At 40.4% G+C, this 26,408-nt stretch overlaps 1 protein-coding gene across 17 annotated transcripts in view; it reads left to right on the forward strand.

The window, feature by feature from the left end:
* Positions 1-26,408, forward strand: part of WWP1 (WW domain containing E3 ubiquitin protein ligase 1) — a 141,336-nt gene that overhangs the window by 53,956 nt on the left and 60,972 nt on the right. For 14 of the 17 annotated variants that reach the window (XR_008390808.1, XM_037141390.2, XM_037141391.2 and 11 more), the window contains 5 exons: positions 230-354; positions 11,858-11,995; positions 12,081-12,147; positions 15,998-16,182; positions 22,277-22,628. Coding sequence is in view for 16 of the 17 variants with exons in the window: in XM_037141390.2 (XP_036997285.2) it covers positions 230-354; positions 11,858-11,995; positions 12,081-12,147; positions 15,998-16,182; positions 22,277-22,628 (867 nt within the window). In the remaining variant the exon portion in view is untranslated. The remainder of the gene's footprint in view (positions 1-229; positions 355-11,857; positions 11,996-12,080; positions 12,148-15,997; positions 16,183-22,276; positions 22,629-26,408) is intronic. The other 3 variants (XM_037141393.2, XM_037141400.2, XM_037141392.2) reach the window with 2 other exon arrangements.

Consider the following 26,408-nt stretch of genomic DNA (forward strand, 5'->3'; position numbering starts at 1 on the left):
TGAAATCTCATATCATTGATGTATTGCTGGTGTTTTGGTTCACTAACTACAAAAATTCTTACCTAGCTATTAAAATCCTAATGACTCAAATAGTTTACATACAACATTTTTCCTCAAATAAACTGAATCATGACTTTAAAAAATAATTGAAGTAAACGAACCAATAGGAATTAGCAATTAGAATAATGGTATATTGTTCTATATTTTCATTATAATTTCACCCTTACAGAAATGTGACCCCACAGACCACATTGGAATTTCGTGTTTGGAGTCATCACACTTTGAAAGCAGATGCTTTATTAGGAAGAGCAACAATAGATCTGAAACAGGCTCTGTTAATACACAACAGAAAGTGTAAGTTTTTTGTTCTAACCTTTGTTTTTAAAATTTCTTTGAAACACTTTGAAAGTATCCTGAAATCCAAAAATAAAAGTATAGTTATGTATTTATCAGTGAAAATGTCAGTTATTGTCTGTAATTATAGTGTTCTATGAAATGGGAAATATTTACTGTAGTCTTCTCCATCTACAGATTTACAAAATGATGCTGGTCATTCATGACTTGCTCAAGAGTACAAGTACTTGTAGAGTTATGACTATAGCACAGTGTTTCTGATTCCTAGGTGCTTAATTTTGATTAGAAGTAGTAGAAAATTAATATGACTAATAGACAACGTTACAGAATTTAAAAATACACTTTTAATTGATCAAAGTCTTGTCTGCCTTTCATTCAGCCTCAGCTTAGCACTTAGGTTTTAGTTAGGAATCACTTGAATGAGCTTTAGTTCAGTTTGGAGGGTGTTGTGGGATTTATTTTTAAAACGAAGCAAACCAACAAAAACATGACAACTAGTGTTTTTATATTTATCTGTCCCCATTGTCAAATGAGAATTTACTCACTGGTCTAGGGGTACAAATACCTTAATTAAAAGGTATTGTGTTTTTGAGGTGTTACATTCAGAATATGTTCGATAGTTAATTGTTACTTGCATGAGCAGAGTCTGTGTGTACTGAGGGTTCCAGTGCAGGGGTGTTCTGCACTGTGTGTGTTCCATGCCTCTTTACAGAGAATAGGTTTTTAGGGATGAAGTTGGACAGGAATGTTCTGAAAGGGAGTAAAATAGATGGAGAACAGCACTTGGATCTAACGTGCCTGTAGAATGCCAGTGCAGTTTCTGGCAAGACACTTAAAAACATTGGTGGTATGAATGAATAACAGACAGGATAAAATCCTCAGAGGCAGGTTACAATATGGAGGAGGTAACTGGAACCAGAGGAAATACTTGTGGGGCTGTGATATTCCAGGGTAATTTTAGGATGCAGGAACATGGCATGGTCACAGTAGGGATCGTTTGTTACAGGAATTGAATATGACATTTATAAAACTGTGAATCACAGACAATGGAATTCATAAGCAGCTTGAAAGTAGAGACTGTTTTATTCATCTATGTTTTTCAGTGCTTTCCACTATCAACAGCCAAAGGTTTGAATAAGTTCAGATAAAATCTTACAGTGGAATCTGACTATATATGAAATAGAGCAACATTGGACACATAAGCACATGCATGCATATAGTCACATGCCCTTGCTCTTACACCCGCAGCAGTTCCTGAATTAACTTATATGGAACCCTGTTTCTCAAACTGGGGGAGGGAGGACTCTCCCTGCAGAGATAAGAATAAGTCTACAAAGATATGATCTGCTTGGGGAGGAAAAGTGGCCGATCTCTCAAAGAAGGGCCTAGAGCCTTTTCCGCAGTGGGCTTTTATTGGGTTCATTTTGCACAGGAATACAGGTAAAGCTCATTAATCATTGTCTGGCAGTAAGGATCAAACAACAGATAGCATACAGAGAACTAGGAGGGCTTATTCTGAGTCAGGGTCTGTTAGCTAAGGGGCTACAAAACTTTGGGGAACAAACTCATTTCCTGCTTGGATCCTCATCATTTAATAGAGAGCATTCTAAACAAAGCAGGCTTCACAGGATTTCACATATTCTTTCTTGGGGAACCTGCCCTTTCCAGTACAGGGCGCCACCTACCACCAGCACTGTTTCAGGCTGAAGGCATTGTTTCAGATTTAGGCAGGCAGGGGAAGTACGGCAGCCAAGAGATTAGACTTTTTGCAGACACAATGAGGACTCTGGCTATGTCAAAACCGTGGGGCGAGGGTCCATCACCCTCTTTTGCTGTAGCCCCCCAAGTCCTTCCCTGGGTCCTCCCTGTGATCATGCCTGTCTTAGGTTGTTCCCCCCTTGAGGCAGATTTTAATCAGTACTCAACTATTGCAGTAAGGAGGAGGGTTCCACTTTGTACAGAACCTACTGGACATTTCAAAGGGAGAACAAGGGAGGAGAGAGGGGCAGGTGGAATTGGGATGACTCAGAAAAGTGAAACCGCAGAAAGGGTTGATTGGTATAAATGCAGTTCAGTCACATAGTTAGAATTTTGTCCTCCCACAGGGATAGGGAGACAGAGGCCCTGGCCTTCCTGATGACAACATGTCAAAGCAGTAGCTGCTGAGTCCTTGAGAAAAACATTTGAATTGTAGGAGGTACAAATTCATCTTAGGACAGAGGAGGAATTCACCCTCGCCATAAAGCCCTTTGCAGTAAAGCTCTAATAAAGGATATTTGGGCCTATCATGGGTGTGGGCTGGAACAAGCAGACACTTCTTTGGCAGTCCTGAGCTTTCTGCAGTAGGCGGTTTGAATGGGGGCTAGGGTCATCATGAGGATTAACAGCCTAGAGCTGGTAGAAACTCTGCTAGTATTTATTCACATCTCTTAATTATTTGTGCTGAGAATTTGTAGTTTTTGTGCACCAAGTGGAGGCCTGTTTAAGAAGAGGGCTCAGAGGAGCTTGTCTTGAGCTAGGGCAAGGAGAGAATCTTTGTTACTCTGTTCATAGAGGAAAGGTGTAAGAGCAGTAAGTCCCTACTGCTCTAAGTCCCTATGCTGGCATGTATACAGAGCTGCAGTTTGTATTTCAGTTTTGAGACTGCTGGGGCGCCACTTCAAACACTCTGGAGAGGAGTGGGATGGCTGCAGTTCAGACACTGGGTTATAGTGAAATTTTTTATGGTGGCAGAAGAACCAACTTACTTTGTATCAGGGAAAGCATGTTGAAATTCATTAAGCTCACTTAAACTTGAACTTTTTCTCTTACATTGATTGAGGTAGCGAAACATCAGAGAAATGTGTCCTTTATATTGGAGGACAGAGCATAGTCAAATTTAATTTTATTTAAAAATTTGTTTTAACCTTATTTACTTAGCTGATACTAGTTATGTTTGTTTAGTTTACCAAGTCTAAAGTTATCTTTTTAAAAAATTTACTTATAATCAGCACAGAGTTATTTAAGGCATTTTAAAGCTGAGGTTTTTTTTTTTATATTCAGTGATATAAGTGCACTTCTCTTATTTAGAAAGATTTTTATGATTGAAATTATTAGGTCAAAGGGAATGGGCAGTTATAAGCCTCTGGCTGTACTGTACTTCCTGAACGGTTGTTCTAATCTGTACACGTGGCATATGAGAGTGCCCACACTAATATTTGCCACACGAGCAGATAAACATTATGAAGATTTTTTATCAAAGCATTTCCTAATATTAATAAAGTCAGATGGTTTTTTATTTTTCTTTCATCCATGATTGTCTTATTCTTTGCACTTTTTTCTTTTGGTTTGTTCATTTTTTCTTACTATAAAAGCTCTTCTCACCTCTCAGTTAATCATTTGCCTCTTGATTTTTTATCCTTTTTTTGATTTATAGAAGTTTAATATTTTTGTCATAAAAGTTCATTTATCTTTCATTTTTTTTTTATGTTCAGAAAATCCTTTCCAGTTCTATTTTAGATAGTTCTCTATTTTATTCTTACATATTTATTGCTTTGTTTCTATTCTGGGGTTTTTTATAAATTCTGAAATTTGTCTTTATATCTGATAGGCATGGGAACCTAATTTTGTCTGTGAGTTGGTGCATACTAACCCATAGTGTGATATGCTGGGATGATCTAGAGTGAGAAAGTCTGCTTTATTCTTCGGACTGTCTGTGATGTACAGGATCTGTGGCCTACTGCTTCACTTGTTTTGTTTCTGAATCTGTTACCATTATATTTATGTGTGTGTTGGCCAGCCTCCAAAGTGACCCCGACCCAGCACTCCTGCTTCTGGTCACTCCTTCGTGTGGTCTGTGTAACAGTAGGATATGGCAGAGCGATGGCACAGCGCTTCAGGGCATGGTCCTGGAAGACAGTTCAGCTTCTTCCTGGGTCTCCTGGATTCCTCACTCAGTGGGAAACATTGTAAAGATGCTATGGAGAGGCCAGATGGGGAGAACTGTGGTGCCTCTCAGCTGCATCAGCACCAACTTGCCAGCTCTGTGTATAGATTACTAGCTTCTCCAGAGTTCCTGGAGAAAAGAAATTATTATCAATAATAATGTGTGGTAATTGTCATTTTAAGTGACTAAATTGCAGGATAATTTGTTACACAGCAATAGGTAATACAGTATGCAAGTTGTTTTTAAAAATAGGTTCAAAATGTGACTCTGAGCTAAATTATTTTAAATGGGTGATATCCCTTTAAAACAAAGGCTTTTGAAGACTTTTTGTTTTCTGTGGGGAGAGAAAGCATGTATGTTATTGACAGATTCTTGATTATAGGCTAAATTGTCTAGTTTTATGCTTGGCTCCTCAGACTCTGACTATTCTATCCTATTAAAACTGAGGGAGAATTTTTAGCAGGTAGGAAGAGGTAGTAGTGTCTACCTTAGAGTTCCCAGAAGACAGCACTATCTTTATAATTTGTTTTCAGTGTATATTAAGCACCTCTGTACTATCAGAGATGGACAGAGTCTCTGTGCTGTATTGGAGGCTGCAGTGGGGGGAGGTAGGACCTGCGCCCCCCTCCTGCCCCCACCTGGCACCACCCCAATTCTGGTGTTCAGTCCATAGGAAGAAATGAGTGGGGAATGTTGGGAGCCTATGTTAGGCAGATTCATACTGCTTCCCCAAGTATAGCTCCTGAGCCTAAGGCACTTGCCTGTCTAGTGGATGAAGTCTGAGTTGGCTTGTTTCTACTGTAATAGAATTCCACCTACACACATACATGTGTAGATGGGAGTTATTTATGTGGTAGTCCCCCCATTTTATGATTCAAAATGCTAGACCCCAGTGTTCCATGTTCAGAATTGTGAGATACTGAAGGATGTCAACACCCCTTCCCCGGGCTGCAGAGCAGTCAGGTTCTGGACAGAGCAAGTTTTTGTAGCACTGATGATTTTTGCAGAGGCTGGGGTAGTGTTCAAAACCCTCCTATCCTCCCAATTGCTCCCCCCCCCCAAAAAAAAAAAGAAAGAAAGCCTTATAAACTAGAGTTAGAATTGTAGACAATGCTGATAGCAGCTTTCAAGATACTGAGCTTTTGGCTGAGAGCCAGATAGTTCAGCTTGGACTCAGGGATGCCATCAACCCACTGGCAGAATTAGATACACACCCTGACTGTGCTCAAGCCCAAACATCAATCTTAGATGAATGTCCCAGAGTGGCTCTCCATCAAAGATTGCAGGTTACAAGAACAAGCCCCATAGCAGGGGTTGGCAGCCTTTTCTGTAAAGGGCCAGAGAGTATATAGGGTGACTTTGCAGGCAGCGTGGTCTTTGTTGCAGCCATTCTGCTAACTGCCATGGTGGCAGAAAAGCAGCCCCAGAAAACATGTAAAAGAGAGAGTATGGCTATGCACAGAATAGGCAAATTCCACCTGGGGACCATGGTGGGCTCACCCCCAGAGTAAAGGTTGGAGTAGAGGAGGATGTTTAAGAGATAATGATTGTGAGGTTTTTTTAAAAATATATTTTGTTGATTATGCTAGTTGTCCCATTTTTTTCTCCCCTTTGTTCCCTTTCTCCCTGAACTTCCCCTTCCACCATCATTCCCCAACTTAATTCATGTCCATGGGTCATATATATAAGTTCTTTGGCTCCTTTATCTTTATTCCCTATACTGTTCTTAACCTCCCCCTGTATATTTTGTATCTACCATTTATGCTTCTTATTCCCTGTACCTTTTCCCCCATTCTCCCAACTCCCTCTCCCCACTGATAACCCTCCATGTGATCTCCATGTGACCTACAGTTCAGTTCATGGGAAAAAATGATTGGGGAGTGTTAGGAGCGTTCTAGTGGGGAGTATTCTAGTTGTTTGCTTAATTCCCTTTTTTGTTTGTTTTGTTTTTTTAGGTTTGGTTGTTGATAGGTGCAAGTTTGTTATTTTACTGTTCATATTTTTATCTACTTTTTCTTAGTTAAGTCCCTTTAACGTTTCATATAATAAGGGCTTGGTGATGATGAACTCCTTTAACTTGACCTTCTCTGGGAAGCACTTTATCTGCCCTTCCATTCCAAATAATAGCTTTGCTGGATAGACTAATCTTGGATATCTAATCCTTGCCTTTCATGACTTTGAATACTTCTTTGCAGCCCCTTGCCTTTAAGATCTCTTTTGAGAAATCAGCTGACAGTCTGATGGGAGCTTCTTTGTAGGTAACTGTCTACTTATCTCTTACTGCTTCTAGGATTCTCTCCATTTTTTTTTTTTTTTAGTATACATGTTTTTTTTTATTGATTATGCTGTTACAGTTGTTCTATTCCCCCTTTATTCCCCTCCACCCTACCCCTCATCCCCACCATTACCCCCTCTTTAGTTTATGACCATGTGTCTCAAGTCCTTTAGATTCTATATTTCCCATGCTATTCTTGCCCCCCCCCATCTATTTTCTATCTACTGTCTATGCTACTTATTTTCTGTACCTTCTCCCCCCCTTCTCCTCCTCCCACTCCCCTGTTGCTAACCCTCCTTCAGATCTTCATTTCTATGTTTCCACTCCTAATCTAGCTGTCCTTTTAGTTTGCTTTCGTTTTAGGTGTGGTTGTTAATAACTGTGAGTTTGTTGTCCTTTCACTGTTCATGTTTCTTTAACTTCTTTTTCTTAGATAAGTCCCTTTAACATTTCATATAATAAGGGCTTGGTGATGCTGAACTCCTTGAATTTGATCTTATCTGAGAAGCACTTTATCTGTCCTTCCATTTTAAATGAAAGTTTTGCTGGATAGAGCAATCTTGGTTGTAGGTCTTTAGATTTCATGACTTGGAATACCTCTTTCCAGCCCCTTCTTGCCTGTAAGGTCTCTTTTGAGAAATCCGCTGACAGTCTGATGGGGACTCCTTTGTAGGTGACTGTCCCCTTAGCTCTTGCTGCTTCTAGGATTCTCTCCTTCATTTGAATCTTGGCTAATGTAATGATGATGTGCCTTGGTGTGTTCCTTCTTGGGTCCAACTTCTTTGGGACTCTCTGAGCTTCCTGGATTTCCTGGCTGTCTATTTCCTTTGCCAGATTGGGGAACTTCTCCTTTATTATTTGTTCAAATAAGTTTTCCACTGGTGGCTGTGCCTTTCCCCCTTCTGGTACCCCTATAATTCGGATGTTGGAGCGTTTAAAGATGTCCTGGAGGTTCCTAAGACTCTCCTCATTTCTTTGAATTCTTGCTTCTTGACTCTTTTCTGTTTGGCCATTATTTGCTTTCTTCTGGTCCACTCCATTGATTTGAGTCCCAGTTTCCTTTTCATTGCTATTGGTGTCCTGTGCAGTTCCATTCATTTCAATTAGTTTCGCCTTCATATATTTGTCTAATTTGTCGGTATAATCAACCAGTTCTGTGAGGATCTTGATCACCAATGTTTTAAACTGTGCGTCTGTGAGTTTTGCTATTTCTTCATCGCTTAGATCTATTGGCTCTGGGGCTCTGAGATCCTCCTGCGCCATTCTTGGTCTGTTCTGGCCCTTTAAGTGTGAGAAGCGGCGCCTTGGATTCCCAGGTCGCTGGGTTGTGACGCTGTATGTGGGGGCGTGGCCAGAGCGGAGAAATGGCGACCCCCTCTGCCGCTTCTCACAGCTGGGTGCGGAGGAGCAGTGCCTTAGGTGGTTCACCTGGGCCGGGCCACTCAGAGTCGCTGGGTTATGACGTTGTGTGTGGAGGTGGGGTCAGAGCAGGGAAATGGCGGTGCCCTCCACTGCCGCTTGCCGTGGGGACCTGCCGGCCCGGTCCAACCGCCCACTCTCTCGCCTGTCCACCCGCGCACAAATGCGCAACCTCAGTCAACATGCAGCCCCGGGCCCGGCTGTCTCCCCCGCGGTTGCTCGCCTGATCGCTCGCTGGGTTGCTCACTAGGTCTGACCCTGCGCCTGGATTCCACAGGCCTGAGTGTGTCTGGCCGAGTCCTCCTGTGCAACCCTGCTCCGCCAGCCGCTGTTTTCGCACCTTACCGGTCAGGCTGAAGAATTTGTTGTTAACAGACTTCCGAAATGTTCAATTTTCCATGTTCTGGCTGTGTTTTCTGTTGCTAATATTTAGTTTTCTCTAATCTTGGTTGTGTGAGAAGGCACGGCACATCCACCTGTGCCTCCATTTTGGCGGAAGTCCTCTCTCCTTCATTTTAATCTTGGCTAATGTAATTATGATGTGCCTTGGTGTGTTCCTAGTTGGGTCCAACTTCTTTGGGACTCTCTCAGCTTCCTGGACTTCCTAGAAATCTATTTCCTTTGCCAGATTGGGGAAGTTCTCCTTCATTATGTTTTCAAATAAGTTCTCAATTTGTTGCTATTCCTCTTCTTCTTCTGGCACCCCTATGATTTGGATGTTGGAACATTTAAGTTGTCCTGGAGGTTACTAAGCCTCCCCTCATTTTTTTTTTTTTTTGGATTCTTGAACCTTCATTTTGTTATTTTTGAATGTTTATTTCTTTCTTCTTTAAACCATTGATTTGAGTCCTGGTTTCTTTCCCATAACTGTTGGTTGCCTGTACTGACACATTCACTGGCTTGCAGTGCCCACGGCATCATGGATTAGACATGAGACAAATTCACATGAACTACTGAGTCCTATGGAGGAAAAGGGACTGCGCGGCAACTCTTTCAAGGGGAGAGTGCAGTGACCCTTGCCTAGACAGGCTTTTATTGTTTTTTTTCCACAGGAGTTCAGGTACAACTTACTAATCATTGTCAGGCAGTAAACAGTAGATAGTATACAGAGAACCATTAGGACTTCTTCTGAGTCAGGTTCTATTAGCTAAAGGGCTACAAGACTTTGGGAAAACAAACTAATTTTCTTCCCGGGTCTTTTTCATTTAACTAAAAGCATTCTTAGCAAAGTAGGCTTCACAGGATTGTTAGGAATTCTTTCTTATACCAGATCACCTAGGGTCCCGCTCTAGCTGGCAAAGGGCTGCACTGCCTCCCCCATCACTGGTTTTTAGGCTTCAATGGATTAGAGCCAGGAAGTGCTTCTTCCAGAGGACATGGGGGCTATGTCAGAATTGCTGGGGGGCGAGGGTCCGTAACTCCCTCTTTGTTGCAGCCCCCCAACCCCGAGACCTTCCATGATGGCCTCCCAAGCGATCATGTCTGGCTTAGGTTGCCCCACCCCCCAGGGGGTTTTACACATCTCTGACTATCCGATCATGCTTCGGGGGCAGGGGGATGAAGCAGAGGCAGTATTTGCTACCAGAGACAAGCTTTGTCTCCTTGTGGCTCGCATTCCAGAGGTTGCTCACTCAGCCTTAGCCATGGGGGGTAGTTATAACTCCTGAAACCAGGCAGAGCAGTTCCCAATACTGTACATTTTCTTTATTTCACTTTTCATAGCTTTCACCTCTCCCTCTATGTTGTGACCATACTTACCCACGTCTATGAGCACCCTGATTACCAGTGTTTTGAACTGTGTATCTGATAGGTCGGCTATCTCTTCATCGCTTAGTTGTATTTTTTCTGGAGCTTTGATCTGTTCTTTCATTTAGGCCATATTTTTTGTCTGGGCTTGCCTGTTAAGTAGTAAGGAGCAGAGCCTTAGATATTCGCCAGGGCAGGGCAAACCACAGTGCTGCTTTGTGGTGCTGTATGTTGAGGAGTGGCCCCAAAGGGAACAATGCTGCTGGTTTTCTGCAAGTTTTCAGTCACTTCCTCTGTTACCCACAAGCAAATTGAGCCCTTCTCGTATTGATTCCTGGGTGGGTGGTTTTGTGCACATTTTAGGACCCTGTGGGTCTCTCCAACAAACTCTCCCATGAGGCTGGGAGTTACTCCTGACTCATCACCACTCACAGGTTTTTTTTCAATCATTGGTTTTAAGGCCTTATTTTCCCATGCTAGAACCCTGCGTTGCACTGTCTGCCTTGCTCCACAATTGTTCTTCTTGGTTTATCCACATGCAAATGTGGGATCACCTGCTCCGCCAGCCACCACCTTGCCTGCCCTGATCCTCCAGGCCCCACCTTGCCATGGGTCCTCTCCATCCTGGCTGCCCATATCTACCCCTCCTACTGTCTTTATGTATGTTTCCTCTTTAACTCCTTGCCTGTAGAACTTCCATACAGTTCAATTTGGGGGCAGGTCTGGTTATTTTTTGTTTTTAAATTTGTTGTTGCCCTTCTTTTGGCTGTGCGAGGAGGCAAAGTATATCTACTTATGCCTCCACCTTGACTGTAAGTTGACTGTAAGTTTTTGAACATTGATGAAAAATGTGAATTTGCAGATCTATACTATCCCAAGAAGGGTGATAAAGAGGAAGTCATACATAGACACGTCATAGTGTAATGCATGACCCCAAAGACAAAAAAAAAGGCAGCACTAGGGAAAAACAGTCATTTGCAAAAATTTATAAACTAGAATTACAGAATTAGCCATAATAGGAAACAGTAGTGGGGAGATATCTTCAAAGAGTTGAGAGAAGGTTATTACCAATGTGAAATTGCATGTCCATCAACTCTCTGGAGAATGAGAATGCAAATACTACAGATCAAAATGAGAGCATTTATCACTAAAAAGCTACACTGAAGGGATTTTGAAAGGCTGTTCTTTAAGTATCCATATGTTTTAGGAACAATAAGCTAACTCTCCAAATTGCAGATACTTTGAGTGGAGAGAGATGACAAGAGTGAAATAGAAGTGGAGTCAGTATAGTTTTCTTCAGATACAATATTGTTAGTCTAGATAAAGCTGAAATGTCTGCATTTGTATTTCTCCTACTTTCTCTTACTGTTTTTATTATTTTTTGATGTGGAGTTGAAATGAGGTGTATGGTGGTACAAATATTTGCAGTAGATATTCTGTAAGTTTTCTGTTATTGTTAACTGGTTTACATTCTGTAGAACAGAAAAAGTTGAAACAAAATGACCTTGAGTTTAAGAGCTAGATGTCTTAATAATAGGAAGGGAATATTTGGCCTTGTACATATAAATGAGAAAACTGTTGTCACAGAATTAACCATTTAGTGAGTGCTTTCTGTGTCAGATATGGGTATGAGCATTTTTTGTGGTGTTGCATATGCACTTATGGTAATCCCATTAGTTTGATGCTCTTATTATCACCATTTTACGCTGAGGAAACTGACATTCAAAGTAGTTTGACTACTAACTCCTAGTGTATCTACAAGTAGCAGAGTAGAATTAGTAACTAAACTGACTCTCACACAGAAATTTGCCTCAGCCACAGGTTTTCTGTGTGGTACCCTGGGGTGAAGAGCCTGTTGAGGTGATTGCTACACTTGTTATCTAGATACATTTATGCCTCTTGAGGTTTATGCTGTGCAAAGGGGAAACTAACAGTGCTACTGGAATGTGGTAGGGGGAGAGGAAGGTGTGGGAGAGAGCAGCTGTGGTGTAGCAGAGGGGCCCACAGACAGAAATGGAAAGTATCCCCTTCCACATGCAATTAAGTACTGAGTTAGAGTCATTCTTCATACATAGTTTTGATTTCTAAAACATATTTTGTATGTGGCAGAAGCTTTTAAATTAGGATTTTTTTTCTAGTGGAAAGAGTGAAAGAACAATTAAAACTTTCCTTGGAAAACAAGAATGGCATAGTGCAAACTGGTGAATTAACGGTTGTGCTGGATGGATTGGTGATTGAGCCAGAAAATCTAACAAGCTGCAACTCACCTCCAACCAGTAAGCTAACTGTGTGTTTTTAAAATTTAGGAAAAATCAGCAGGAAGTATATAAAAACCTAGTTTCTTTCTTTCTTATTATTCAGTAGAAATACAGCAAAATGGTGATGCCTTACATGAAAATGGAGAGCCATCAGCCAGGACAACGACCAGGTAGAATACCACATTTTAGTGTTTGTGGCAAAGTAATGTAACATTTTCTATATATGCAGTTTTTAATCCTAACCTTAGAGTTTGCCATAGAATTTAAAACATGTCATTTGGATTGAATTCCTGAGAAAGTAGTTTAAAAAACCAGCTCTACTGAGATAAAATACATACACCATAAAATCCACTCTGTTAAAGTGGACACTTCCTATTTTTGGACCATAAGACGCACCCAGGGTTTAGCGCAAAATAGGAAAAAAAAATTTTGAAGCAAAAAATGTGGTGAAATATTTAATAACATAAACATAATATTTCACCAATGTAAATGTAAACAGAACTCAACAGCAGCATTAACAACCATTATTCCTCCCAAAGGCCCCCATCCCTACCCCCACTTGCGAAGTGCACTTTATAGTTCAAAACATATGGTAAGTGGCTTTTAGTGTAATCACAGAGCTGTATACCCTTCCTTACTATCTGATTTGAGAACACTTTCATCACCCTCAAAATGAAACTCTGTCTCACAAGTACTCTGTCCCCATTCTTGCCTCCTCCCAGCCTCTGGTCTGCTTTCTATTTCAAAAGATTCTCCTGTTTTGGACATTTTATATTATAATTGTATGTGATCTTTTTTTTCTGGTTCCTCTCACTGAGCATGGTGTTTGCCCATATGATAGTGTATGTCATTGCTTCATTCTGTCATAATGCAAACGGGTTTTTAAAATCTGCGTTTAGGCATGGTTATCAGTAAATAGAAGCAGATTGTGTAAGAAAATGGGGGTCTTGCTGTCAGAATTGCAGGTCCCTGAAAATCACTGGAAGATAAGATGTGGTCTTTCCTTAGAAATCATCCTGCCATTTCAAAACTTGCTTGCATTTATGTTTGATGCCAAGTTATAGGGGCTGTTTGAAGTAACTTAAATTGGAATAAAAGCTTATAATAAATCATATATAATGGAATGAACACCTGAAATTATAGAAACATATTGCTGTTAAAGTCACTTGTTACATTGGTAGAAGCATGCTAGTATGTGACAAAATGTCACCTTTAACAATCTGCAGTCACTAACATCACTACTCTTGAATTACCATTAAATTATTCTCATAGAGCATTGAATATATATTTGGTTTAAATAAATATATTTAGTGACCATAGTATAATTCACACTGAGAAAATTAAGGACTAAAAGGGTAAGCGGTTAGTTTCATTAAAATGTATGTGTGTGTATACGTGTCTATTTTGAAATACCATTTTAAATGGTTAAAAGAGCTTGACTCATTAGCAGTCTGTAACCTAATGTTTATTGCATAGTAACACATTTTGCATCAAATATTCATTCTGCAGCCCAAGAGAACTGCAAGTGGGCTCTTTACCTGGACTTCTTGCTCGATGGCTGCGGTGGGGTGTGTACATAAGAATCACTCATGAGCTTTTGTCAGACTTTACATACCCACACTTCCTCAACATGCCCCACTGCACATGCACAGGTGACAAGGAAAGGGGGCATGACATTTCTTCATGCATCAGATACTTACGGATGCCTGTTTGATAGCAGACAGTAGTCCCAATGCTACACATGCCTGTTCCCATGGAACTTTCATTCTGGTGGATAGTGAACAACTGAGGAAATAAATTAGCTAATCAGAGAAGACTGATGAGAGCTATGGTGACAGAATGGAAGGGAGCCTGTTTTAAAGAAAGAGGTTCAGATGTTATCGCCAAGGAAGTGCCCTTAGAGCTAAAGTTAGAAAGCTAAAATGAAACTTTTGTACAGAGTTCTGAGGGAAGAGCATTCAGGCCCAGGAAATGGCAATGCTAGGACACCAAGTTTATTTCTAGTTAGTTTATGTTTTATAAATTCTTCTCACTCCAGAATATAACAATTGATTTTTTAGTAATCTTGTAGTCTTTATGACTTTACTGCCTCACATATAATAATTTTTAATAAGCATTTGAAGACTTCGCCATGCTTTTTATATTTAGTAAAATTGTTATAGTATACTTTCTGTAAGGTGAGTAAGAAGGAGCTTGGAAAATAGGTTGCAGCAGTAGACAGGGTCAGGGGCTGGTTTTTTATTTTTATTTTTTATTTTTAGAGAAAGGGGAAGGAAAGGAGAAAGAGTGGGAGAGAAACATCAAAGTATGGTTGCCTCTCATGTGTCCCCTACTGGGGACCTGGCCTGCAACCCAGGCATGTGCCCTGACTGGGAATCGAACTGGTGACTCTTTGCTTCACAGGCCCATGCTCAATCCACTGAGCTACACCAGCCAGGGCAAGGGGCTGGTTTTTGAAAAGCTCTGTTGATTATAGTCAGAAGTCTCAATCTCATTTTAAGCAGGAAAGGGACATGTTCTGATTTATATATTTTTAAAAAGTGGGGCTGCTCTATGGAAAGCAGGTAGAGTGACCTGTGTATTTGGGGAAACTCTCCTGGTCACTTACTCAGTAGCATCCTGTGGGGGCAACTGCCTGCAAAGTCTCTCCATCCACCACAGATGAAAGTGAAACTACCAAGACACGATCTGCTTGGAGAGGAGAGGTAGTCAGTTTCTCAGAGGAGAAAGACCAAGAGCCCCTTCCTCAAGGGCTTTTATTAGGTTTGTAATACACAGGAATACAGGTAAAGCTCATCAATCCATGTCAGGTGGCGAGGATCAGACAGTAGATAACATTTAAAAGAAATCTGAAGGCTTAATCTGAGTCAATGTCTGTCAGGTAAGGGGGTTGCAGAAACTTTGGGAGACATACTCATTTCCTGCTCGGACCCTTATCATAGGAATGAAAGCACTCTTAGCAAAGCAGGCTTCACAGGACTTTAGGAACTCTTTCTTATGCCTGATCACTCTGGATCTCGCTGTAGTGGGCAGAGGACTGCACCACCCTCCCCTTCATAGGTTTTTAGGCTTAAGTGGATTAGAGACAGGAAGTGCTTCTCCCAGAGGACATGGGGACTCAGGCTATGTCAGAATAGTGGGGGGGGGGGGGCGGGGCGAGGGTCCATCACTCCCTCTTTGTTGCAGTCCCCCAAGTCCTTCCATGATGGCCTCCCAAATGATCATGTCTGGCTTAGGTTGCCCCTCCTCTGAGGGGTCGTACCCCATCTCTGACTAATTGACCAAGGGTTGGGGGCAGGGGATGAAGCAGAAGCAGCACTGCTGGCAGAGACAAACTTTGTCTCCTTAGTGGTTTGTAGTCCAGAGGTCGCTCACTCAGCTTTATCCATGGTAGGCAGTTACAACTCCTGAAACCAGGCAGAGCGGTTCCCAACAGCACCCCACTCTCTATCAATTACCAATAAGATTTAAAATGTTTGATTTTTGTGGTTGTAGTTTTGTGTATACAGTGAATTTATACACTATAAATTCTAATTCTGTGGTGCAGTGTTTAGCTTTTTCTGATCATATACTCATAATTTTAGTGCTTAGTAAATAATTTACAATCAACATTTGAAGACTTTTCAGTGTCCAATAACATTAGAATAGTTTCAAATGTATTTTTATGTTTTGTAAGCATTTTGAAGAAACTTTCAGAGCATTTAAAATGAAGATTAACATTCTTAGACTTAAATAATTAAAATGTATAAATTGAATATTATTTTGAGGGATTGAATTCATTTTGATTTAGTATAGTTGTATTTGTCAGTATAGATTTATCTGCCAGTTGGGAATATACTTAGAACTGAAAATAATTTAGATGTTCATGTTAAAAAACATGCCATAAATTTGTTCATTACTCTCTGTATCTGTCAGTTTGCTTGAATGGTAAGAACTCAGTAACTATTCTTATGAAAATTCTGATGTAAAGTTATTTAATTGTACTGAACTCATTGAAGTGAGGCATGTTTTTTTTTGAAGGTTGACTCCTGAAGGTCCAAATGGAATAGATAACTGCGTACCTTCCAGCACTGTGGTGCAGAATTCATGCTGTTCACCTATAGTTAATGGAGACAGTGCACTTTCATCTCCATCTCAGGGTGCTGCCAGACCTGGAAACACACCAGCTCCCAAACCATTCACATCTGAGCCAGCCAGTGACACTGGTAAGTATGGCTGTTTGGACACATTGTGTACATGAAGACTCAGTGACACTTACGTGTCTGGGCCTATGCTCTGCTTAGTATACAGTCTTTCTTAATCCTCAGGTCTGCAATAGGAATTTTAAAATGACATTGCCTGAATTTTTTGGTAATAATTTTGAATTCTCTAGATTATTTAGGCAAGTATGCCAAAAATATATTAGTTTGGAGATCACAACATATTTCACATAGCAATAGTAATATTGATGGCTAGATTTTTAGCCTTTATGCCGCAAAAAAAAAAAATCACTAATTCATAACAGGGAATATATTTCTACAAGAACTTAAGAGAATTCATTGATCTGTCAGTAATGAATAGTTCCTTTAACCTATCTGTTAGTACTCAAATATTTCTTGGCGTGTAACTTAGTAGAAAAATGTACTGTGAGCTGATACAGCCCCCAGAGAGTTTTGTATTTTTTAAGAGTATTATCTATTATAGAAGGACTGCCTGAGGAAGAGTTCCTCTGATCCTGGTTTCCAGTGGAATCAGCTGTAAATATTGTGAATTATTTTTTACTTGATCATTATACATTAACCCTTTCAGATGAATCTCTTGAAATTAAGATATTTTAGGACTTGCTTAAGATAACTAGCACGTGTGCTTGGCTAGAGTCCCAGTCTCTTGATCCAGAGCCTGTGTTCTTTCCTGTGTTTTCTGCTCATGATAAAGTAGTAAAAAGTAGAAACATGCAGAGAAGCAATTCAGTGATTCAATGAAAATAAATGTATTTATACATAAGACAATTTGCATTTATACTCAAGTTTGGGGAGTATTTACCATCTGTTGTCCTGAAAGTTTTTGTAAACATGGAACTGATGTGAATTTTTTAAAGAATTTAATTGGCTTATTAATGCTACCTTTTAAAAATAATATGAACTTAAATATCCTAAATACCAGAGTAGGTAGAAGTTTTTTGTCATTAAAATGGCTGAAAAAATGAAGAAAATTTTCATTTAACTAGGGTAAAAGTAGTGAGCAAATGCATTTATTTTCTGCTTCTAACCTACTTTCTGGTAAGAACATTTGTCTCATATTTCTGTTAGCAAAGCAGGAAAGGAAACATCACCTTAGATTTTCCAGGATTGTCTCTAAATCAAGAACAGATCAGTTAAAATAGGTACTATCCCTGAGATTCCAACTTTTATGGACCAGAATGAAAAGACAGCATAATTTGTTAGCATCCTCAATAATTCGAAGAGTAAATACAGTAGTGAGATTCCTAGAACTCTGCCTTATGTTATTTGTTCTAGATTAAATATTACAGTTTTAAAAAATAGCCTAAGGAAGTACCTAAAGAAAGGACCAAAATCTTATTTTTTTTTAACACAAGGTTGTTTTTTTTTTAAGATTTTATTTATTTATCTTTAGAGGGGAAGGGAAGGAGAGAGGGAGAGAAACATCAATGTATGGTTGCCTCTCATGAATCCCCTGCGGGAACTGGCCTTCAACCCAGGCATGTACCCTGACTGGGAATCAAACCACGATCGTGTGGTTTGCAGGCCTGTGCTCAATCCACTGAGCTACACCAGCCAGGGCTTCAAAATTTTATTTTTTTATTATTAACATATAGAAAATGGTTTATGTGAATAAATCATAGTTCTTTACAATAAAGCGTGAATCTAGTGCTTTTTGACCAGAGGATTTTCGAGTTATCGAATATCCATCCCAAGAAACATGATGGGAAAAAACTCTAGCTATGTACCCATAAGAACTTATATTTTAAGTAGTGTAACTCTCTTGCAAACTCTTCAAAGAGGTTGTAAAAAAAGAAAAATAAAACCTTATGTGACCAAACAAATGAGTGATTTGTCCTGTGGGATTATTGTTGGATTCAGAATGGTAGATCCACTTCTATTCTTTCTGGATGTAATTAGATGGCAGGGCCAATTATTAACTAAATCCACTCCTGACTGATATAAACTATAAAAATGTCGAATGCTCATTTGGGAAAGGCTTGTACCAACACCCTCTTTCATTCTTGTCAGAACTCTCATCTAAAGTATATTGAATTTGGAGATGCAGCACTTTTTGCTAAAATATTTGGCTATTTGAGTTGATAACTGCAGGGACCCATTATCATCAGTTTGTTGCATGTTTTGGCATTTGTGTGTACACAGGTGTTAATGCAAAAGGAAGAGTCTCTTATTTATAGCCTATAATTTGTCAAGTACTTTAAGAGACTCTTTCCATTGGGAATAAATTCACTTTATTTGTCCTTGCTTGAAATCTCGAGGTGAAAATAAAACACACGTGAGGAACTAGAAATGAAGGCTTATCATAAATAATTCCCATGACATTCACCGTAACTACCAGGAACCTAAGACAATCAGAATAATAATAGCGGCTAACATTTTTGCTGTACCTGTTGTAGGCACTGTGCCTTTTTAACCAATTTAACCATCACAATAAGTCTGCAGTAGATTCTAGTTCTGGAGAGGACCTGAGGCCTCAGAGCTCATGGCTGGGAGGGGGAGGCACTGAATTGCCACCCAGCTCTGGCCCTCTGATGTGCCCTTTGCTTTCCCTACACCTGGATACGTGGGATTTTTGTAGTGTCTCGGAGTTTTGCTGTTTTTCTTTCATGCCATGATAGCCTCAAATGATTTTCCTCCAGCCATCTTAGTGATTATTTTCACCTCCTCTGATTATCGTTGGTGACATCTGACAAACAACTGCTATCATTCCATTGGCCAGTCTACAAAGGCTCTGGAACCTGCTCACTTGGTAGCAACCACTTGACCAATATCTTTTGTACTATCTGTCATCCCTTAATGGGAAGATGAATGGATGAATTCAGGTATATTTTCAAGGAATGGTAATCTCTTTTAAGCTATTACTGTAAAAATTGTATTCCTTTTTTTTAAGGACTTTAAGGACTTTAATTCCTTTAATTAAGGACTTTAAAAATTAGTTTTCATTGTTGGAGTGAGGGTAGGAATGTGCATGTTCTGTGTCTCACATATGTGTCTCCCTTACCTGTAACAAGCAAATCTCTAAAATCTTTAAAAACAAATTTTTGGGGGGCGAGGGGCTGGGGAACCCATTTGGTAGCAGAATGACTAGAACTGATTTGAGGCTGTTTTGAATTTATCATGCTTAGGATGAGTTTTCTTACCTTTTGCTGCAGAAACATTACTGTGCTTAATAACTGTGGGCCCCACACCTGCTTGGGTGTTACATATGTACAGAATGTATGTCATATCACCTTCTTAAGTTCCACAGAGTTATGAGATGTGAAACTGCCAAGGGACTGTGGGCCTGTGCAGAATAAGGAGTTTGAAGCAAAGGATTTCACCAGACAGAATGTTCATGATGGCTTCCCGCCTCTCCACCCCATTGTTTTGAGTCTTGCCTAAGGGGATCCATTCAATAAGTTTAGTTGCTGTGAATATTGATCATTATTTTAAGCTAAATAATAGGCAGTCATGATGTGGTAAAGATTAGACTCTGCTTCTCATAGGGCAAGGTGAAATCCCAGCTCTGCCACTTAACAATCAATGTGTGACATTGGTTGGACAAATTTAACTCCTCAAAATTTAGCTCCTCCATTTACAAAAAGAGGATAATACTCAACTAACTACATTATAGGATTGTTTTAAACACAATAACCTAAAAGAATTACCATAGTCCTTGGACAGTGGTAAGAATTTAAGAGAAATATTATTTTCTTTTCTACTTCTTCCCTCTTTTCCAAACCTGTAGTGTAAATAACCTTTTCTATAATATATAATTATTGTTTTATTGAGAAAATAGATCATAGTTCATTGTGGTAAGTTTTAGGTATAACTAACTGGACTTTTGTTTTGAAATATAGACTCATAGGAAGTTGCAAAGAATGTATAGGAAGGTCTCCCATTCTCTTCAGCAGGCTCCCCCCACGTTGACATCTAACATGACTGCAGTGCAGTGTCAGTGTCAGGAAATTGGAAGGAGCCCGGGCCATGGAAGGGTAAAATAAGATGTCCCTAAAAATGTGTTTCGCTGGGTTAACTGATTATCCCAGACTTCTGATAAACATGTCAATAAATTTTATTTATTTCTAGTTTTATTGAATTATAGTCAGAATGTGGCCTCCTGATTGTAGAATTGGGGGTTTTGTTTTGTCTTTTACATATGTCAGTTTTTCTAAAAATTTTTAGGGTATTTGGATGGAAAAAATTTATCTATCTACACACACACACACACACACACACACACATTAGTAGAAACACAAGTGTGTAATTTAAGTCAGGGTATCGATTGTATTATTGAAACCTCCGAAGTCCTCTGAGAACTTTGGGACAGCTCATACAAGGCCCGGTGCTCAAGGAGCAGGGAGACCACTGTAAGAGGTCAGGTGTAGTTGTGGACCAGACCAGGTAGAATCCCTGTTATGGCCATGGTCAAGGGTGTAAAATTTTCTCTGGTCATAGTGAGAATGCACCAGCATGTTTACTAGGAGAGTGAAAAATCTGTGATGTGGCTGCTATTTGGAGACTGGACGGTTGTTGGACAAGGGAGGGAGCAGGCAAACCAATCAGGAGGCTGTTATAATACAGAGATGGCAAACACAAGGCCAGAGGGCCAAAGCCAAATCTGGCCCTCCACCTTGTTTTATCCAGTCCAGCACCAAGCTCCTTGCTTCTAGTTAAGGAGTAGTTATATTTATACAGTCCTAAAATTACATTTAGCCTTCAAAGGCAACTGTGAGGCTGATGTGGCCCCCGGTGAAAATTAGTTTGACACCCTGCGATAATAGAAGCAAGAAATTGTGGGCCAGGCATAAAGTGACACGCAGAGCACAATTGATTGTGCTAATTGATATCAATATTTAATCCTCTTCCTGTTTGTAACTGTATATTATGTCTGTGCTTCAGTATGCACACAGGTTTATGACTGTTTCTTGTTCTGGATTATCTTTTCTTAAGCATTCCTCTTTTCCCGTGTAGTGTTATTTTGCTTTGAAAAGACTACTCCATCTTTTGTGGAAAATAAATGCATACCGTTGGAGAGTACATGCTAGGTGAGACCGTTCTTGTGAGTGCATATTGGGTGGGACACCCAGAATTTAGTCTCTGTGCACTTTGTCTGCATCTTCTCTGACAGTGCTGGGAGCAGAGTAATTGTGGTGGTAGTTTATTTCTCATAGTTCATTCTTGATGTTTTTCCCAAAGCAATTGTCTCCCCACCTTGGTGCAGACCAGGTCAGTCTGCCTTTGTTGTGCACTTAAGATAGACTTTTCAGTAGTACACTCTTTCCTTGCTTCTACCATGGAAGGATCTCTCTGTACAGATTTACCTAATAACCTCATTACTCTTATTTATGGATCCCTCCCCACTGCAGTGTGAACTTTGACGTGCAGTCTTCTAATTAGTTTTGTGGAATAGTCTTCTCCTCTCCAGTTTTTTTTTATTTACTTATCTTTAGAAGGGAAGGAGAGAAGGAGAGAAATGTCAATGTATGGTTGCTTCTGCTGCACCCCCTGCTGGGAACTGGCCTGCAACCCAGGCATGTACCTTAACGGGGACTTGAACCGCGATCTTTTGGTTCCCAGGCCTGTGCTCAAACCACTGAGCTACACCAGCCAGGGCTCCTTTCCAGTTTTCATTTGACTCACTTTTATAGTGACTATAGTTGAAATCACATTTAAAATGGATGCCAATGCTGGGTTATTTCTCCAGAACGTGTAGAGTGAGGCCCTGGAGCACTTCTGCATCCCCTGTGGTATGCTAGTTTAGTTAATGCCACTGAGTATCCTTACCATTGACACATACTAGCTACTATTTTCATACAAAGAGGGAGATTGAAAGGGGTCATTTAAAAAAATTTTATAACCCATGAAGACTTTTCAAAATTTATAATTTTGAGGAAAAACATTTGTTATTCTAATGTTGGTTTCTCCTTCCTTAAGGTTCTTTCTATGTAAGTGTATATTTTTTCTTAAGTTTTTATTATTCACATGTTCATCTCTAAAATGTGAGCAACAACAAATAGAATCTGCCTTATTTGATTCTCATCAATACCTGAGGTATTACAACATGTGCAGTAATTGGCTGCTTTGTCATTCCTTTCAGATTGCCTTGTTCATTTGCCCTTTGTAGTTAATGGAGAATCGACCTCACTTGCACCAACTGATGCCCCTCCTGCCATGCTGACTGCCATGGTCCCTGAGGATGGCACCTCGTCATCAAGTTGCATTGGAACCTCTAGTGAGGAGGCCCCTGTTCCAGAAATGCCAGTGTCCTTGGAACACAATGGATGCATCCTCTCTGATGGCATGATATTCGGGTCTGGAGCTGGTAGTGACCTAGACCCTGCTGCATCTGCGTCTGGAAATAGCTCTGCCTTCGAAGCAGTCAAGTTAAGGCAGCCTGGTGGTTGTGTGGAGCCTGGGGCGAACGCCAGCACAGAAACTCTGCCCTCAGGGTACGTTACCTCTCAAATGTGTGATCATGTTTGACTGTTGAATGTGTGTGTAAAACTTTTCCAGTAATGGAACTTGAAATCAAAATCTGATTCATACGATTTATTTGCTACAAAGCAAGTACCTTTCAAGGGGTGTCTAACCTTTTGGTGCCTCTGGGCTACACTGGAGGAAGAGTTGTCTTGGGCCACACATTAAGTACATTGCATCATGTAATCACAAAAAAAAATTCATAATATTTTAAGTAAATTTACAATTTTGTGTTGGGCCGCATTCATACCATCCTGGGCCACATGTGGCCTGCACAGGCTGTGGGTTTGACACCCCTGTTTTAAAACTAAGATCACACATCTTGTTGAAATACATGCAATATTAGGGGAAAAGGAAAAAAATGATTTTAATTTGCAGGACCCTCTTTTTTAAAAATATATTTTATTGATTATGCTATTACGGTTATCCCATTTTCCCCCCTTCACTCCCCTCCACCCTGCACATTCCCTCCTACCCACATTCTCCCCCTTTAGTTCGTGTCCATGTGTCATACTTATAAGTTCTTTAGTTTCTACATTTCCCATACTGTTCTTACCCTCCCCCTCTGTATTTTCTACCTACCTTCTATGCTACTTATTCTCTGTACCTTTTCCCCCTCTCTTCCCCCTTCAGCTCCCCTGTTGATAACCTGCCATGTGATCTCCATTTCTGTGAATCTGTTCCTATTCTAATTGTTTTCTGGGTTTATTTTTGTTTTTGTTTTAGGTGTGGTTGATAATAATTGTGATTTGCTGTCATTTTACTGTATATGCTTTTTATCCTTTTTTCTTAGATAAGTCCCTTTAACATTTTATATAATAGGGACTTGGTGATGATGAACTCCTTTAACTTTATTATAACTCCTTTATTATAGTTAACTTTATTTAAGTATAACTCCTTTAACCTTATCTGAGAAGCACTTTATCTGTCCTTCCATTGTAAATGAAAGTTTTGCTAGATAGAACAATCTTGGATGCCTTTCATGACTTGGAATACTTCTTTCCAGCCCCTTCTTGCCTGTAAGGTCTCTTTTGAGAAATCAGCTGACAGTCTGATGGGAACTCCTTTGTAGGTGACTGTCTACTTATCTCTTGCTGCTACTAGGACTCTCTCCTTCATTTTAATCTTGGCTAATGTAATTATAATGTACCTTGGTGTATTTCTCCTTGAGCCCAACTTGTCTGGGGCTCTCTGAGCTTCCTAGACTTCCTGGAAGTCTATTTCCTTTGCCAGATTGGGAAAGTTTTCCTTTATTATTTGTTCAGATAAGTTTCCCACTTGTTGCTCTTCCTCTTCTCCTTCTGGTACTCCTATAATTCAGATGTTGGAACATTTAAAGATGACCTGGAGGTTCCTAAGCCTCTCCTCATTTTTTTGAATTCTTGTTTCTTTATTCTTTTTTAATTGAATGTTTTTTTCTTCCTTCTGGTCCACTGCATTGATTTGAGTTCCAGTATCCTTCCCATCACTGTTGGTTTCCTGTACATTTTCCTTTACTTCACTTAGTATAGTCCTCATTTTTTTTTCATCTAATTTGCGGCCAAATTCAACCAATTCTGTGAGCATCCTGATTAGCTGTGTTTTGAACTGTACATCTGATAGGTTGGCTCTCTTCATTGCTTAGTTGTATTTTTTTGGGGGGAGCTTTGATCTGTTATTTCGTTTGGCCCATATTTTTTGTATGGGCTTGCCTGTTACATACTGAGGGGCAGAGCCTTAGGCATTCACCTGGGTGGGGCAGCCCAGCTGCTGGGTTGTGATGCTATATGTGGGGAAGGGGTTCCAGAGGGAACAGTGGTGCTTGCTCGGCTCTCTGCCAGATTTCAGTCACTTCCCCTGCTTCCCTCCAGCAAATTGGGCCCTTCTGGTTCTGATTCCCATGAGGGTGGGTTTGTGGATGTTCTAGGACCCTGTGGGTCTCTCCACCGAACTCTCCTGTGAGGCTAAGAGTTTCTCCCAGCACCTCAATCCCCACAGGTATTTTCAACTGGTGTTTTGAAGTTTATATTTCCCCACGCTGGGACCCTAGGTTGTGCAGGACCCTCTTAACTTGATTCTGGTGTATTCTTTCCTTTCCTAAGAGTGACCATGGCACCACTGATCATAACCTCAGCTCTAGACTCCTTTGTGGTCTGTTCTACACACCCCAGTCTCAAGAAAAAGCAGACATTTCCTCTGTTAATTCTGAATGCTGGGGAGTCATTATCCAGCTCCAATGATGGGCTGTTACACACTTGGGTTTTCATTACTGCTCAGCGATTCTTAACTTCTGCATTTTCCCGCCATCCTTATTCAGCATTGCAGGGTTTGCTTTGGTGAGTACTCTATATGGGTGTTCCATTTGGTCATTCACAGGTTGTTTACTCTCTGCTCGGCTCTGAAGATACTATTATTGGGCTGGCCAAAAATCCATTTAGTTTTTTTCATAAAATAATGACAAATTGTTTTCATTTTCACTAACAACTTTATTGATTTGGATATTTTGAGTTTGTTGGCTGTCTCCTGCATGGTTTAATGTTGATTGTTCTCAATTACTGTCTTAATTTAGTCACTATCAACTTCAACTGGTCTACTGTACCATGTAGCATTTTCTAGCAAGAAATCTCCAGTATGAAAGTCAGTAATGAAACTTTGCAAACCACTGTTGAAATGCAGAATCAGTTACATCACCTTCTCCATACACTGCACAAATATTTTTTTGAGTTTCAGTTGCATTTTTTACCTTTCTTGAAGTAAAGCATATATGCCAACAATGTTGCTTATTTTCTTTGGTCTTCAGTAAAAATTCACCAATTTTGGTAAGTTTTTTAAAAATGCATGCTGATATGACAGCTGTCAGAATACAGTCTAACAAAATTGTTTTGATCGAGGATAAAGACAACTAAGCACTATTGGAGCCACCTTATGGAAAAACCCAAAATAACTTTCTGGCCAACCCAATATAAATGATTCATTGTCTCTGCCTTTGAGAGTTTACTTAGTGGCTCACACTTGTAAACACGCATCCAGGATCCAGTTGGAAATGCTGGATTGGGGTCTGGATACAGGTGGAACACTGGCATGTCCGCTCTGTGCCCAGTAGCTACACCTCCAGGGTCAGGTTACAGCCCACGTGCTGTCACTACAGTCCATGGTGTGCCCACGGCTCACACTGAGACTGGAGCTGGTTTGCTCAGGCTCTCACCAGGTGTGTCCACTGCCTTCCTGGTTCCAGCTGCCATCCTCTGTACTTGTGCCCTTATGAGGGCTTGCACTGTCCCTCATGTTAGCTGTTCAGGAGCTATGTCCAGACATACCTTTCTCTGCATTTATTTTTAACCACTTACACATGGGGAAGTCCCCACTTCTGCTTCCTGCAAGCATTTCAGAACCTACACTGTCCCCCCTGCTCCTCAAAAAATCTTTCATTGTCCCTTTGTCTCCTGTCTTTGGCAGCTTATTCACTTATTCGTTATGTGTCTGCAACTGTGACACACACGAGGAGCTGTTCCTACTGTCAGGAACCTCATGGTCTAGAGGGTAAAGACAGGCAACCAGGGACATCACATTATAGTGACAGCTGTGCCAGAGTTCAATCTACGATACGGTGGGGGTGTCTTGCCACCTGATATTGAAGAAGTCTTTCTGGGAAAGGTTACCCTGAAGTGGCTTTCTCAAGAGCAGTTGAGGCAGGTGTTGGTGGGCTCACTCAGGGGAGCTGAGTACATGTTTGGGTCACTGGCATCATAGAAATGGGTAAGGCACACTCAGGA

This window comes from Artibeus jamaicensis, unplaced genomic scaffold (genome assembly GCF_021234435.1).
Source record: "Artibeus jamaicensis isolate MK-2021 breed Jamaican fruit bat unplaced genomic scaffold, CSHL_Jam_final scaffold_916, whole genome shotgun sequence".
NCBI classification, from domain to species: Eukaryota; Metazoa; Chordata; class Mammalia; order Chiroptera; family Phyllostomidae; genus Artibeus; species Artibeus jamaicensis.